General features: G+C 42.1%; 1 protein-coding gene across 1 annotated transcript in view; it reads right to left on the bottom strand. All coding sequences in view use genetic code 11, as the record gives it.

Moving 5' to 3' along the window:
* EGR_08793 (hypothetical protein) overlaps window positions 1-10845 on the bottom strand; it is a gene marked incomplete at both ends in the record, with an annotated part of 14070 nt that extends 3225 nt beyond the window's left edge. Inside the window, 5 exons of the mRNA XM_024498042.1 lie at window positions 359-435; window positions 1311-1355; window positions 3134-3211; window positions 8591-8755; window positions 10732-10845. Coding sequence (XP_024347563.1) covers window positions 359-435; window positions 1311-1355; window positions 3134-3211; window positions 8591-8755; window positions 10732-10845 — 479 coding nt within the window. The remainder of the gene's footprint in view (window positions 1-358; window positions 436-1310; window positions 1356-3133; window positions 3212-8590; window positions 8756-10731) is intronic.
* Between the last annotated feature and the right edge of the window lie 4573 nt (window positions 10846-15418).

Genomic DNA, 15418 nt, shown 5'->3' with positions numbered 1-15418 from the left:
TGTGTGGAGAATGACTTGGCATTCGGACTAGTGATAAGGTCGTGTAATTTAAACAAAACAATGGTTTGTTTTTTGACCTCCATCATATCAAAGCATGGAAATTAGTGTGTGTGTGTGTGTGTGTGTGTGCGTTAACAATGCGAAGTGTCACAGCCATCATTGGAATTCAGTTACTATCAAATTGGACGGAGTGATGCCCTTAGTGTTTTCTCCGAAGAGGGGCAGGAACCGCACCCTCAATCATGCAGTTGAGAACAACTCTGCAGTCGTATATCTCTAGCAGAGTCGCTGTGTTAATGGACGGATTCAAAGTCGGTCACCATCTGACTGATCGCCGTAGCTCCAATTTAGTGTTAACTTTGATTTTTTCAAATTGGAGAATTCGTAAATGGAAGGTAAAATGATTGTCCTGTGAGGTGCCATACTCACTAATCTCTGGTTATGTACACAACAAAGTTTTTACCATCTATTTGCACATAGCCTTCACCCTACTCTCCTCATTGAGTGCTCCTTATCGCTATGACTTGCAACATTGCGTTCTTGAAGAAATGAGGCCCATTTTCCAGGACAGCTGCCTTACAGAGAGGACGAAAATCACAACTTACTTATTAACACACTTTCTGCCTGCTTCACTTGCCAAAGCGCTCTTTCACTCTACTATGTGCGATTGATGTCCATTAATGTTATGGATGGCGTGACATGCTTTACCAGGTGGCTGCATCTCAGTATGCATGAATCATCACGTGTCACTTAGAAGTCACTGTTGTTTCAAGGAGAGATGTCATTCAGTGCCTTTGACAGCGTGACAATCTAACTGCTTAGAGTAACAGGCAAGAGTTGTGTGGATGATGGGACTGGTAAAGCTGTTTCACAATTATGTTTGGTGACTGGAAGGTCTTATACTAGGGGCTAATCAGTGACCATTTTAAGCATTTCTTGACAATGATCCTAAACAGAGTGACTATTCTGCCAGACATCTAAATGCATTGAAGAAAGGCCATGCAAGAAAGATTAATTGGTATCGTTATAGGATGCTAACTTGATGCCAGAGCTGTAGGGTCCTGCGTTAGATTTGCAGATGGTAGGGTGTAGCACTGAGAGGTGATTTAGAGATTCTGACTGATGTAGATAAGTACAGGTAGCTGGATGTGTCACGCTTACCATGTCGGACATTGCGTGTCACAATTTCACTTAACTTTTAATTTGCGTTATGAAGCATCATTTGTGGTCTGCGACGATCTGCCCATGTTCCAATCACCAACAGATAACGGACAGAATGCTACCGAGACACGCTGCCTTTTTCTGCTTACACGTTTCGCTAATTCACTGACACTTGTTGAATTGCTATTATGGATCTGATGATAAGCGAACAAATACAGTGCTTAGCCTTAGATAACCCACTGTTTTAAGTCACTCTGGTCACTTTGTGTGGGGCAGATCGAAGACGAGACTGCTCAGCTACTGAAGGCTAATCAGCGTTTACTGATGAGGCCTGCATACAAGTCCTATTCTTTCGAGACGGCAGAAGGTGCCATGGCACAAAACGCAAATTATATGTCAGTAATAGGAACTGCTTAGTAGTTGGACGAGAGGAAGGAAAAACCCCACATCCTCATTCTCATCCCTACTCATTCTCCCTGATCCACTGATGCTAGTGTCCAGATCTCCATATTTATTGGCCTCACTGTTCGGCGCTGGCTTGCTTGCAGATAGACACTATCGTTTTTTAGAAATGTGACAAATCTATTATGCGACGAGTGTTGCTCACATCCTTTTGCAGAAAAGGTATACTTGTGCATTACAGTTCGAGGTGAAATTTGAAACATCAATGTGGGACGGGCATCCTGCATTAAGGACATCTTCCTTCTACATTTACTACTACCACTCCCATTTTACCTTCATAATACACTTCATACATCACACGTTTAACCTCTGAGAAGAAAAGTGCCTCAAATTAGTACTATAAGCGGTGAGAAGGAAAATATTTCATCTGTCACACATTAACCCGTCGTTTTCAATCCTGCAGTCTTTGCTTTATCATCTCCTACTTCTTTCATTGAGTGTTCGCTAATTCCTACTTCTACAATTTTGCTTCATCCACTGACCGTTGGACTTGTTTTTCCTCCACCATTTGTCTGTCTAGAGAATCCGTAGGTTGTGCAGTAGTGGTAGGATATTCTTTCGATTTCCTGCAATTTACAATAGCCAGTCCACTGTTCTGAGTAGGCAGTAACGTCAGTTGGGATGTGTAGTCATTGCCTTAACGACTCGCTAAAGCCTGATGGACCTCCCTTGATTCATTTCCTTAATCAAGTCTCTTAGTCAAACTACAATGCCGGAACAGAAGGGCGGTGATTAATTAGGAAATCGGGAAATATTAATCATCTCAAATCTATTATTGTTATTGTTATGTGGCAAGCATTCATCTCCCTTTCACTCATCCACTTCCATTGCATCTATTCATCCTAGGTTGTCTTTGATCGAGCCACTCCGTATTTATAAATTGAAAACTTGTTTTTCATCATTTCAATCACCCACAGTGCCTCACCCACCATTGATTGTCACCGCATCATCTAATCGGAATCCGTTTATCCATCTACGCTACCTGTCTGCAGTTTTTTTTCGTCTATCTATGTTATCCGCGTCTATCTAACCATCCTCGCAAAACTGCCACATGTTAGTGTTTGATTGACAAGTCTTAATCCCTTAAGGTCGGATGGTATACTCACATGTATTGTAGAATATCAACCAGAATGGCGTGAGGATTGGGGACTAAACCACGTCGGCATGATTCTTCACTATGTCGAAAACGAAAGCTGCCAATAAGCTACCCAACGTCCGCAGCAGTCAGTTAAGCAATGTCGGATACATAACTGGTAGTTGTAGGCTAACTGACAACGAGGGACCCAAAGGTGAAGTTATTGTTGTCATCGATCTGGTCTGAATTAAACAAGCACAGGATCATCGCAATGAAGTAAAATCCCAGTTAAGAAACTGAATGCTGTCCAAGAACGTGCCCTAAACATGTGAATAAACAAGGGCGGAGTCTACTGTAGGCTGCTCTTTGAAGCGATTGACGACTTTTGCAACCAAAATCCAATGAAGAGAAAATAAATATGCTTCCCTGACAAACCTTATGATAGTCCGAATTAAAACCAAAGCTGAGAATAGTTTCAGGCAATAAAACCAAGCTAACTTTCGAATTACATGCCTAAAATGCAGTCTAAATTAGCAGTGACTTACATTAGCTATGCATTTTAAACACCGGTTAGATAATGATTCGCTCAAGGATGGAGTTGGCTATTTCAGGCCTTAAATTCTGCTATTTATGGGTGAAGAGGACGAAATGTCACGCACGTGTAAAGCAACCGTCGGACTGCTTAGGCCTGCGTACATTTTTATTTCCTGGACGTTGAGATCTATGACAGGGGCGAAGATCTCTGGAATAAAATGATTGTTTTTTTGTTTACTATTGGTGACTTCTCATATCATTCGCTTCAATTTCGCCTTTATTTGCTTCATTCTTGTATTGAATAAAGGGGACGTGCTTTGCCTTCTGCATTTTCCAAGTCCTTCAAGTCTACTGATTTTCGTCAACGGCTTGACTTGCCATGTGGACCAGACAGGATCAACATCTAGAGGGCGAGAAATTGTGAAGGAGGAGGCATGACTGTTTCAGAACTGATGACAGATAGGAATTTGATAGTAGTTGACCACTTTTCGCACACATGACCACATAGTATCAAGCATGTATAGCTTTACAAACTAAAACCGTACCCCTGTTGACGGTTTGGCTTGCAAAGTGTGTGTCAAAGAATAATCTAAAGGAGGGGCAATTTCAAAAAAACAGGAGTGAATTCGTCGCAGAATGAAAAAAGACATCTCTAGGCTGATAAATGGGATTTGTTTAAGCAAAATTAAAAGCGACTTCAACATGCGATGCTTCATTAAAGGTGATGTATTCCACGGATGTTGATTTTATTTATTCCTACTTGATTGAGATCATGACATTACCGCAAGTAGAAGTCATTTGCTTAATCGTCGTGTGGGTAAGCATTTGCCTGCTTGCACGCATTTGCTCACAAGTTTGGGAGCCTCTTTTGACAGCAAATACAGCAACATTCCTAAAGAGCCTCGGCTAATTCTACTGATACGAACTTCAATTCTTGTAGTGCCCAAATTATTTGCGGCTTGGCACAGCTCTCAGCTAGGCTCATTTATAATTTCTTTTTACCTTAACTCAAACAATCGCCACCCTTAAAATATGTAGGTAACGAGTTAAGAAACAAAACTAAATAACGCTTTTCCTGTTTTATTCGATTACCACAGACAGCATTTTTCTTCTTTTAAAAGGAAGCGGCTAAATAGTCTTTTAAAATGAAATATCCGATGCGCTTGATCCTGCAACAACAACTTAAAAGCTCGTCAAAATGATGATTTGATGGGAATCAGAATCAGTGATTGTTGTTTGTGCTGCTAGTGTAATGCTTCAAATGCATCTTTACCTATATCCTGCATTCATGGGCAACTAAGGCTCCACCTCTATATTTCCAATGGGAGGCATGGCATGGTGTGCCCTCACCCTTCCACACGTCGACGATACATATCCTGCCTTACTACCATGACTTCCTTCGTCCCCATGAAAGATTGTGTATCCCACAATGACGAAGCGGAAAGTCAACTGGGCCATTAAGGACAAACACCCTGGTAGTTGATACTGCATTTGAAGAGTAAGCGAGAGGAAAGCAGGGCATACGCTGCAGACAGGAATGTAGAATGTGGTGTGCACTTGAATCAACAGAACGTCTTGTATTCTGCGGGATTGGTTTTAATAACTGGGGCGACACTATCACTGTATCATCTGAAGAAGTTCATTGCGGGGTTATTTATAGTTCCAGTTAAATTGATGGGACACCTCCTCTATCTTTGTGCTAGGTGGGTATAATCCAAACAGATATGTCAGTGTAGCCCCGACGTTACAAGCGGCAACGGCAAAGCGATGCGAAACCTCAAGCCTATGATACTGTTTTGAAGCCCCCCTTCTGCATCCAATAGCTACCCTCTTGGGTCAGTTTTCTTACGACTGGCATTGAGCCCACGAGGTGGCTAGCCCAACTCTCTCCCCCTTCACGCGATGCCCTTTCCATAACATTGAGAGAGGTAAAATGTTTGCTGCACAGTGCTTAAATCCTTACTCAGCCAATCTCAATCTCCCTTTTTGCAAGCCCCTAACTATCATCTCCTATCCCATTAAACTCATATTTAATGCAAAAGCGACGCTCATCGTTGTTAGCTCCGACCACTATTGGCTTTGTTCTAGTGTATCTTTTGAGGATACCCAAATATTGATGTCATGATTGCGTTAATCTCAGCTACCCTTGATACTTATATCCGCGAAGCCGAAGATACACTCCTTAAGGACATTCGTGAGTGCAACTTTGTAGAGAGGAAGCTACTACCTGCCCAGTTTAGCCATAAATAACTCCAGGTCCTCAGCACCTCAGCTGTTTTCTTTCCTACTGCTCTCCTTCTACTGCCAGCATCCAATGAGAAGTCAGTACTAAATTGACACCGTTGAAACTGCAGTGAGGCCGAATTTAAGAGTCTGATTTATTCAATTCACTCCTTAGACATTATAGAATAAGTAAACCCCGCCGACGAGCGGCTATCAAATCTATATACAACCGCGCTATTTTAGCTCGCATTACCAGCTTCACACATTTACGAGAACAAAACATGGTGTGCAGTGACAATTCCATCAGTTCTTAAATGTCACAAAAGCACACAGTGTGATACTTCTTGTGCGCGAATTCAGTCCACCTTGCGTAGTACCCTTAATTACATTTGTAGTTTTATTGCGCTAGTTATGACTATGACGCTTATCACTGGGCACTGAGCTGTGCCAGTCAAACAAAACACCACTGCAGATAGTCGAATTACACAACAAGCAGCAGGGTATGCGCAGAGAAAGGATTCCCTCACCCGTAGTTGAGGCATTTACTAGCAACTACGGTAAAGTTTAAATGACACAGCACCACATGCGTTAGCGCTTCTTTCCATAACGCCCTTCCCTAAAATTTGTCCTCGTTTATTACTTTGCTCAACAATTTCCAAAATCACTCTCTTGCTCTATGACACATCGCAAATCAGCTACTTTCAAAACATCAGCTTTCACTGCAGTTACTACGGTAAGGGTCGCTCGAGTAAACGATTAATGCAGAGTGGAATTGAATCATGATGAAAATTGTCGAAGTGGTTATATGTGCGTTACAACAATGGAGTGTTTTTACCACGTGAACAGTCATGGACGCTGCATGGCTGCGAGCAGCAGAAATGTGGGTAGAATTGACTACACTTATATGGGCATGTCTATGCGAATGCTGCACCTCTTGGCAAAACAAGCGCTCATGATACTACTCGCGTGAACTTTGCCTGCCCTTCAACTCTGCGCCATGGCCTCCATAAATGCGCGACCTCTCCATTTTGCCACTTTGTACAAAAAAACTACTTTATGGCAACACGCTGCACTAGCATTTTGCCACTGACATGCTCTGACGTGTATCCACGACGTTTGATGGACAAAGAAGTGAGGGCATGGTGCCACACATGCAAGCAGTGTCTCAAGTGACGTCTGTCAAATGAGGGGCAGGCAACATCGCATTGCTTTCTGACCTGCAAATGATAGCCTCTAAGATTACACATTTCAGTATTAGCTTCACTGGTTGTGTTTCAGCACATCGAGCAAGATCACGCTTCTCACTTGAAGTAATTTGGTGGCCTCAGTTCTGACGCCCACTCGCTCCACGACGGCACTTAGTAAATTCTACATTCAAGTGTCCTTCAATCGCAGCCGGCGTACCGATTAATCAGTAAGATTGCAAATATTGTAGAAGTAATTATGGCTTTAAGTTATCTGTGAAGTGTTACTTTAAATAAATGTAAGTGACATCGGACTACATACGCCTTGAAAAATGCTTAGTAAAAGTACGTTGAGCTCATGCGCCTGATGTTTGTTTTACGTTATTGCAAATCATATGCAGTTTTTGCCCTGTCGTAACATTTATCACATTAGTCATTCCTACGCTTCAGTGGAGCTTAGGTGGCTCCATTCCATTTTGGTGTGAAAAAGGGACCCACGAAAAAGAGCCCTACACTTGTCCTGCGATAATGCAGTCCACCCCTGTGTGGGACTCTTAAGCACATATGCATTGCTGAGCCATTCAACATTCGGATAGACTTGCGCCTGTAAATGTGCTTATTTCTACCTGTATTTCTACTGCTTACAGCCATCCGATGTCTGTCACTATTCGCATGGTAAAAAATACTCCTTCGGTATATTGCACATATAGCCATTTTAACAATTTTCATCATGATGTATTTCTGCTACGCATTAATCGTTTACTCGAGCTGGGATTATTGTAGTAACTGCAGTGAATGCTGATGTTATGGAGGTAGATGAATTGAAATGTGTCATAATGCATTTGAGTTAGTGTGGCAAACGCTGAGAGCTTTCGAATAAGGATAAATTTGAAAGAAGGGCCCCAGGGTAAGAAGCCCTGACGCGCATGTTGTTGCGTTGCCCAGCTAAGTTTACAAACAGTTGGAGGTCATATACGCGGTATGGAAGTGGTAGTGAAAAAGTGCTTTAGCATCACAAACGACCAAGCCTTTCGTAAGGTGCTAAAAATGATGAAAATCTTTCACACTAACGCATAGTGCACTTCCTTGGCTTTTGTTGTTGTGCACTTGATGCCAGAGTCCTCGTCATCACCGAGTTCATGGTCATCGGCGCACTTCGAGACTACTTTAATACTCCTGCGGGACACTAACTGGACTACCCTATTATTGTTAAGGTTGGTGTCCCCCTATGGCTCACCCACCCTTTCTGCCACACACAGAGAAGGCAGTAGAAAATCAAAACTTGACGTCCTCTTCGCATTCCGCTTTGCAAGACGAAGTAGGGGAGTAATAAGCATAGAACATTGATGCCAAGAGGCTGCGTTTATGTATGTAGCTTGATGATTCCAGATACTTGTCTGCACCATGTCTACTCACTGCTTGTTCACTCCTTGTTGCCTCGGCAATGACAGCAGGATGTCATCGATTGGCCGATGCTGAACAGCAGTTAACAATCAAGTACTGTGACTGGCAAGTATTGGGACGATTCTAACGTCATTGTTTTGCTTTTACAGTCACTTTCTGATGCAAAGCGCGTTTCGTTGACGTTATGCAAAAAAGCATTCTTTGCCTGCAATCCCTTCATTTAAAGTGACTTTTAACTCAGTCTGGCGTAGAAATGTAGCTAAAAGGCTTCAAGCACATTTTTTTGATCTTGTAAGCTGAATTGTCTTGTCATTTCACTTCCGCTAAGCTCAACTGCTACAGTTACCAAAGAAGCGGAAATTCGACATAAACAGAGCAACTACTCATTGGCTGTCAGTAGCAAATTATATTTGCATTAGATGGGACTTTTTATGAGAAGAAAGTAACAGCACTACAACGGTGTGTGAAACTCACAACTAAGAAGACATGCCATAGAATGTGGAGACTAGTCAACGGTACACGCACGAATTTAGTCGATTAGCCTGACAGTCAGTCGGTCAGCAACAATAGACGCACGTGTTTTATTTGTTTGCCTGGATGTATAGGTAGTGATAGGCATGGTGTACCTGGAGAAAGAAGGAGTAGTGTATGGAACACTCTTTTTGACATGGGCGGCTTTTTGAAGCTCGCTGACTTTGGATTGACCAAAATTCTATAATAAATCTAAAATAATTGTGAGTTCGAGTGGTCTTTATTTCGTGCATCAGAAACATCACATCCGCTCATTTACAAAATTGCCTAACTTTTCATCACCCCTAGTATTGTTTCGCGTGTATTATGAATTGTGTCTTTCTTCTCCCCATTTCTCGATTTCGGGAAGGTTCGCCTTATCGGTTTCACGGCAATAGAGGCAATGATGGGCGGCCACCATCCGAATGCTAAGTCCGATGTCTGGCCCTTTTGGTGTCCTTATGTTCGAAGTGCTGGCTTACAGAGAGACGCGATACAAGGGTTGGCTTGTTTAACCAACTTGAGGCATTTGGTACCAAAATTAGTACTAATATTAAATTCTCTCTAATTTTTTCAAAGCTTATCTTCGATTGCACGCATACCCAAATGCAGAACTGCCTTTTATGGGATGGACGTCTTTGTTAGCCGCAATACCATGGCAGTGAGTGCAAGGCAAGAATTGATTGCATTATGGTATCCTGCTGGGGCTGAAAAACCGAAATAGCGACCAACACTAAGGAAACTAAAAGCTGAAAATGCATTCTTAGTAACGAAAAGTGTATGGCGCCCAATTCAACATGATGCTGTCCATCTCTCACTTATTTTTGGATTTTTTAGTGTAGGAAGTGTAAATCAGAAAATATGTAGCAAATATGATGGTGAAATATACGCTAGACCAACGTAACAGGAGACAGTAAAATAAATGCACTTGTTCCATTTCAAACCCGACCTTCCACTGCTTCTACTTAATACTTTATAGTGTGTGACCGTAGCAGTAGGTTTGAGAGGACAAACATAGACATTTAAACAAAATTAATTGAATGCTGTGTAATTTGATTCGTTGTAATTTGGTCATCTTAACCTTCGTTTTGTCTGAACAGCATCGTTTCCAATGACCACATTTTAAAATGTTGTCCGGAAGAGAGTAGAATGGATACCATATCCAAAGAAAAGTCTGATGCAGTACATTGCCAAAGTGTGGTGAGGGATGGAAGCTTGCCTAAGGAAGCAAAAGGCTCCCATAGGACTTCATCATGCTGTTTGCGACGCCGCCTACGGATTGTGGGGCCGTTGTGAGAGACATCATTTATGCTACCACCTCTATCACCCTTCGGTTATGCCCATGTGGATGTTTGAGCTTCGCCGCATTCCTGATAAGAATTTTGCGCCACCAGTAGTTACAAATTGAAGTTTGTGCTTGCCTGGTCTGGATCCTACTTACCTTCCATCCAGACATATAGTAGATCACACTTTGGAGTAGATGCCATCACAATTGAACGCAGATGAGTGCTTAGAGGAAGCTTCGGCTAGTCCATAAGTGGCCAATGGCACTAGATGTAAGTATTCTAGTACAGGGCCTCTCAAGTCGGAGGAGGTTGTACTTCGGTCTTGGGGACACAACAGCAAGGCCAGGCCAGAGGACATCAACATCTTCTCTGCCCCCCAGAAACTAGTCGTGGACCTTGCCATGACTTTGAGGAGAGATATGTATACCAAATGTGACCGGAGAGGAGGATCTATTGCCAACTACTTTCCACATCACCGAAGTTATGCATGTACAGATGGCTTGCTCGGACATCCGTGGCACGTAAGGGGCAATTTCTGTCGCGGTGACTCCCAGTTTTAGATGCGACTCTAATGCATGCTCGCAGTTTTGCTAGCATAATCTCTGACGAAGTAAAGCGGGCTGTAGCAGACTAGAACACCCGAACTGCTAGGTCAATTTAGACCTGACTTGCTTTTCATTTGCTGCGTCAATACCATATAAAGAGCAGGTGTTTAGCAACAGCGAAAGAAAAAGCGCTAAAACTGGATAGCCTGCTCTGGCAGGTGGATGGAATAGAAGCAGATATCTTCCACCGCATTGTCCACGATCTGGTACTCATCCAGCTCGAAAGTGGTATGTGGTTCCAAATTCCCGGTAATTTCCTTTATCCTATTTCATTTTACCTTCCTTACTTCAAAAAGGTGACTCAATTTCACTTGCCTTAAAAGAAATGGACTTTGGATAACCAAATCAGCGAAAACGCTGATTTCAGACAGCAATGTAGGCAGACCAAAATGAGTGCACATAAGGTGCCTCATGAGATCTACTGGTCATTTTTCATAAGTCCTTCGATTTATCACCTAATCTGATGCTACGCTCTTCTCCTCCCTCCTATAGCTCTGGGATGAATTATTTAATCTTAGTGGCTTACATGAAAAATGGCCTCACTACGAGCTTCGAACGGTCCTTAGCATTAGGGACCAAATAAGGCCCTTTAGAAATCTCGGTAAAAGAAATAAATGCACTCTTAACCCCCATAACAAGTAATCGCACCTCTGTTCAGGCTCTAGCAGTTTCGGCTTCTGCAAATTTGAGTGCAAAAATGGTTTCTACTGAATTTTATCAGTAGTGAGAAACACTTCTGCTTTATTGGACTTGCAGAAATGCAGCCACACTTTTCACAGCCAACTTCCGTTCTAATGTGATGAAATTACCGTATTTGTTACCTTTTTCGACATTTACTTACATTTTCAACAACCTATTTGACGAGACTGAAGGTTAAAGGTAAAAATTGTCCGATGGACAAATTCGGCAAAAGCGATGCTATTTGTGAGATCGATCCTGCTTGCAATGTCAAAGTAAACCATCTTTTCATAGTGTTTATCCATTAAGGAGATAATGAAATGAGAAAGTGCTTCCCTTTATTACACTCGATGCCAGCGTCACACATACGTGACGCTCCCAACAAATGGTGCCGAGAGTGCGATTGCTAAGGCCAAAAAAGCAAAACAAATTGTACTCTAAGCGTCTGTCATTGACGAAAGACCGAAATAGTTAAAAGCTGCTTAGACTAAAGTCGTTTAAAATATTAATTTAAAAGGGACAGCGTGCCTTCCCGGTTTTTGCAACTGACGACAAATTAAAAATACGCTGCCAAGTTCTTTAAGCCAAGGCAGTACACGTTACTGAAGCCGAGTAGTACTACATTCCTAACACTGACAGCGATGTCCTTAAAGTCACCTATATATGTGAAACAATTTTGAGATGTTCGCTATCACGGATTCCATAAGGAGAGAAGACCACACCAGCCAATGAGAAATATTTTGCAAAATTTGAGAAAATAGTTTGTCTATAAGGAAAACCTGTCATTATTTTCGCCATTTTGAATTCAACATGTCTATTAAAAGCTTGATCATACAACAGTTTAATCAACGAGTCAACGAAACCAGAGCTCGAAGTTCCAACGTGGAGGGCATCAGCCTACCCTTCTAAACAGCAGCCAAAAACACTGCAGAACGTCGGGTAATGGGATGGCACTCTACCACTTTTGCCACGTTGGATGACATTGACGTTGAGGTCCTTCCTTTTCTGCCTGAGGCGGAGAGAGATAGCGGAATAATTACCTCTTGCCGATTTCCAAAATCTAGAGGAGAAGGTTGTCCATGTTTGAATGCATGTAAAATGGATGGCATGTAGGATTAGTTATCAATTAAACATTAATGAATTCCAGCCTTGTGATGATGGTTAGATAGACCCAAATAGCATAAATAGATAAAAAAAGTAGTGAATAAAGCAAATATTATCTAATTCGTTGGTGAATAAGTAGATCAGAAGCAGACAGGTAGCGTAGATGGATAAACGGATTCGGAATAGATAATGCGATCATCATCAATGGTGGGTGAGGCAGTGTAGCCAATTTGAAAAAGGCAAAGCAAATTTACAAGGGTCAGTCAAAGACAAACTGGTGGGTGGCGAAAATTTGCCTATTAGGAAAATGGGTAAACCGGTGAATGCGATTGTATTATATGAAGACAAACGAGTTAAAGAAGTCTGTAAGGGAATAGAAAAGAATAATTAGCTGTAATAGAGGTGGGTGAGTGAATACTTGCCCTTTAACGTCAATAATAAAAATAATGGACAGGAGAAAGTTCAAATTTCTCAACTCGCCACCCAATTACCGCTTTCTATTCCAGCATTGTAGTTTGGCTAAGGGACTTGATTAGAGGCAGTGAAACAAGGGAGGCCGATCGGGCTTAAGCAAAGCGTTAGTGGATGAACCACACAACGCAAGTGATGCTGCTGCCTACTGAAAACCTTGGGCTGGCTAATATAAATTGCAGGAAAAGGAAAGAATATCCTATCACGACCCCACTATCAACTGATCCTCTGAACAGACAAATGGCAAAGAGAAATCAGGCGCAACGATTGGTAGATGAAGCGTAAATTGTAGAAGCAGGAATTGGTGAGCATATGATGAATAAAGGAGGAAAAAATAAAGCAAAGACTGCAGAAGTAAGAACGATGAATCAATGCATGGCAGATGAAATAGTTTCATTATCGCTGCATTTGATGCCAATTTAGACTAATTTCGCACGCAGAGGTCAACCATGTGATATATAAAGGGCATATATTAAGGTAAAATCAAAGTGGTAGTAATAAAGGTAAAAAAGGCTTTAATTTATGATGTCCGTCCCACATTGACTCCCTAAGTTACCTCTTGACCTATGACGCATAAGCTCATCTTTTTAGGGAGAAGATGTTAGACCATGTGCAGAGTGATTGATTTGTCATATTTCCAGAAGAAGATAATGTCTATCTCTCAGCAAAGCGATCTTCTAGTGACGAAGACGTTGCTTTTTGGGGGTAATTAGTGTAAGCCTGTACGATGTGATATCGTGTTTAGGGAACGATTTATATGGACATCTACCATCAGCTGAGTAAATGCAAATAATTAATGAAATTTGCAAGCCTAAACACCATCATCTACCGTAGAATCACAGACGTGATGTGGAGATGGAGAATTGGTTAGAATTTATGATACATTATCAGTAGGAAGGGGAATTTTGTAGGGAAATGTAATAATTCAAGGCGACATCTCTCACGAACGTCAAATCAGCAGCTGCAAATCGTGGGAACTGCACGAATAGCTTCGGTCTTCATATCATTCTTCGAGGTGTCTCCAATCCATACTCTGACTGCTTATTAGCCAATGGACGAATCACCGCACTCCCCTGACAGGTAATTGGTTGCAGGTGACCAATGAAAAAACGAGGCAACTGATTGGATGAACCAATGCATCTGTGCTGGCTTTGGGCTAGCGCTTCATGCTGTTTGTCCTAAAGAACCGAGCTATATTCTTGTGTAACTTTGTCTTTTTAGTGTCTGGCCAATTATTTTGTGCGTGTTCTCTTCGTAACATATCGGTTTATTGGCAACAATGTTTTTCTTGTATGACATTGCCTGCTAAATTCGCTTTAGACCACCTTTTCTTTGAGAAGGTAATTGATTAATCTCTGAACAGCCACCCGCTTCTAGCGACCGGACAGTGCATTCCTGCAGTATGTAGACCCACACAATTCACAGGAGGTATACTGTAACTATCCCCAGCCATTCCGTCAAACGACTAACCAACGGATGGATAAGCGATGAGGAAAAGGCGGAGAGGTGAAGAGACGAATAGATGAGAAAATGAAAAGGTGAAGGCATGTATACAGATTTGGACATGCTAACAGTCAACCGGATTGACTCCTAGGCAGTGGGAAAGAGAGTGAAGTAGAAGTAAGAGGCAAAGTTATTAGTAGAATTGAAGGGAAGTGGTAAAGTAGGGATTCTAAAAGTGGAGATGTGAGTGAATGCACGTGACAGTGTGATGTGGTGTGCAACGACGCGGTGTCGATGATTTCAGTATAACGTGAAGGAATGGAGGAGGAATTTTGTGAAGTTATGTTTTTTTCAGTCACAACAACGCCACCCTGATGGCACTGCGATTAGGAATGCTGAATCTCGCACAGGCCACGAAGCCGCGCAAAACAGCCATGGAGGCGCACAAGGCCGTGGGCGTGTGCCACCTCAGTCCCGTGCTTTTTGAGGATGGGGCCAATTCAGGTGCCTTTCCTCCCCTTCAGCCTGAATATTGGAGGCGATTGCGCGATGTGAGTGAGCATTTAAAAATTGAATTTCTGTATCTGAGTCTTTTTTTCTTAGTAGCCAATGAGAGAAGCAATTGACCGGAAGTGAAACTATTGGCTTGGTAATAGAAACCTTGACAGTCTCTCATTTCCACTTCATTAGTTGCGTGGCGATCAGTGCAAACCGGCTTCCGCAAAATAGACTACTGCGGGTTTCTTGCCTCCGCTGGCTTTGATGCATTCATATGCATTGAACTTCGCATGAAACCCTTTAAGTCAATGTGTTGAGGTATCGGTGGAGGTTACTCTTTTTGTGGGAAAGATTAAAGATTTTATGCTCACATTTTATTCCCTCTGATCACTTGTGTTGGCTGATACAGAAGAACTCAGCGTTGAAAACCTGTGTCACCGCAATTTTTTGAGATGGAGATATGCACAGGTCCGTTAATCACGAATCAAGCCAAATGAGTAATATGTAGCCTCAGATGACAGAGAGATTGAGGCAGGTTACAGGCAATTCTAAGTTGGCCTTGATGTTGTGACTTCTTGCTTATTAGTACATGCTGCCGTAATGCATAAATGTCGACTAACCTTAAGTCAAGCTCATACATCACTGTTAGAAACACACGGACAAATTTACACAAATCACTTAGGCAGCCGGAACTTTGGCCCTGCTAAGAGTGAGATGGTAGTTCTGCATGCATTTTCCAACGAAAGTCGGCTTTGTGGATGTATTCAGACATTTTAATAC

The sequence above is a fragment of the Echinococcus granulosus genome (genome assembly GCF_000524195.1).
Source record: "Echinococcus granulosus chromosome Unknown EG_S00119, whole genome shotgun sequence".
Classification (NCBI taxonomy): domain Eukaryota; kingdom Metazoa; phylum Platyhelminthes; class Cestoda; order Cyclophyllidea; family Taeniidae; genus Echinococcus; species Echinococcus granulosus.
Note: the sequence above shows the minus strand (reverse complement) of the source record. Positions and strands in the feature narration are given on the sequence as shown.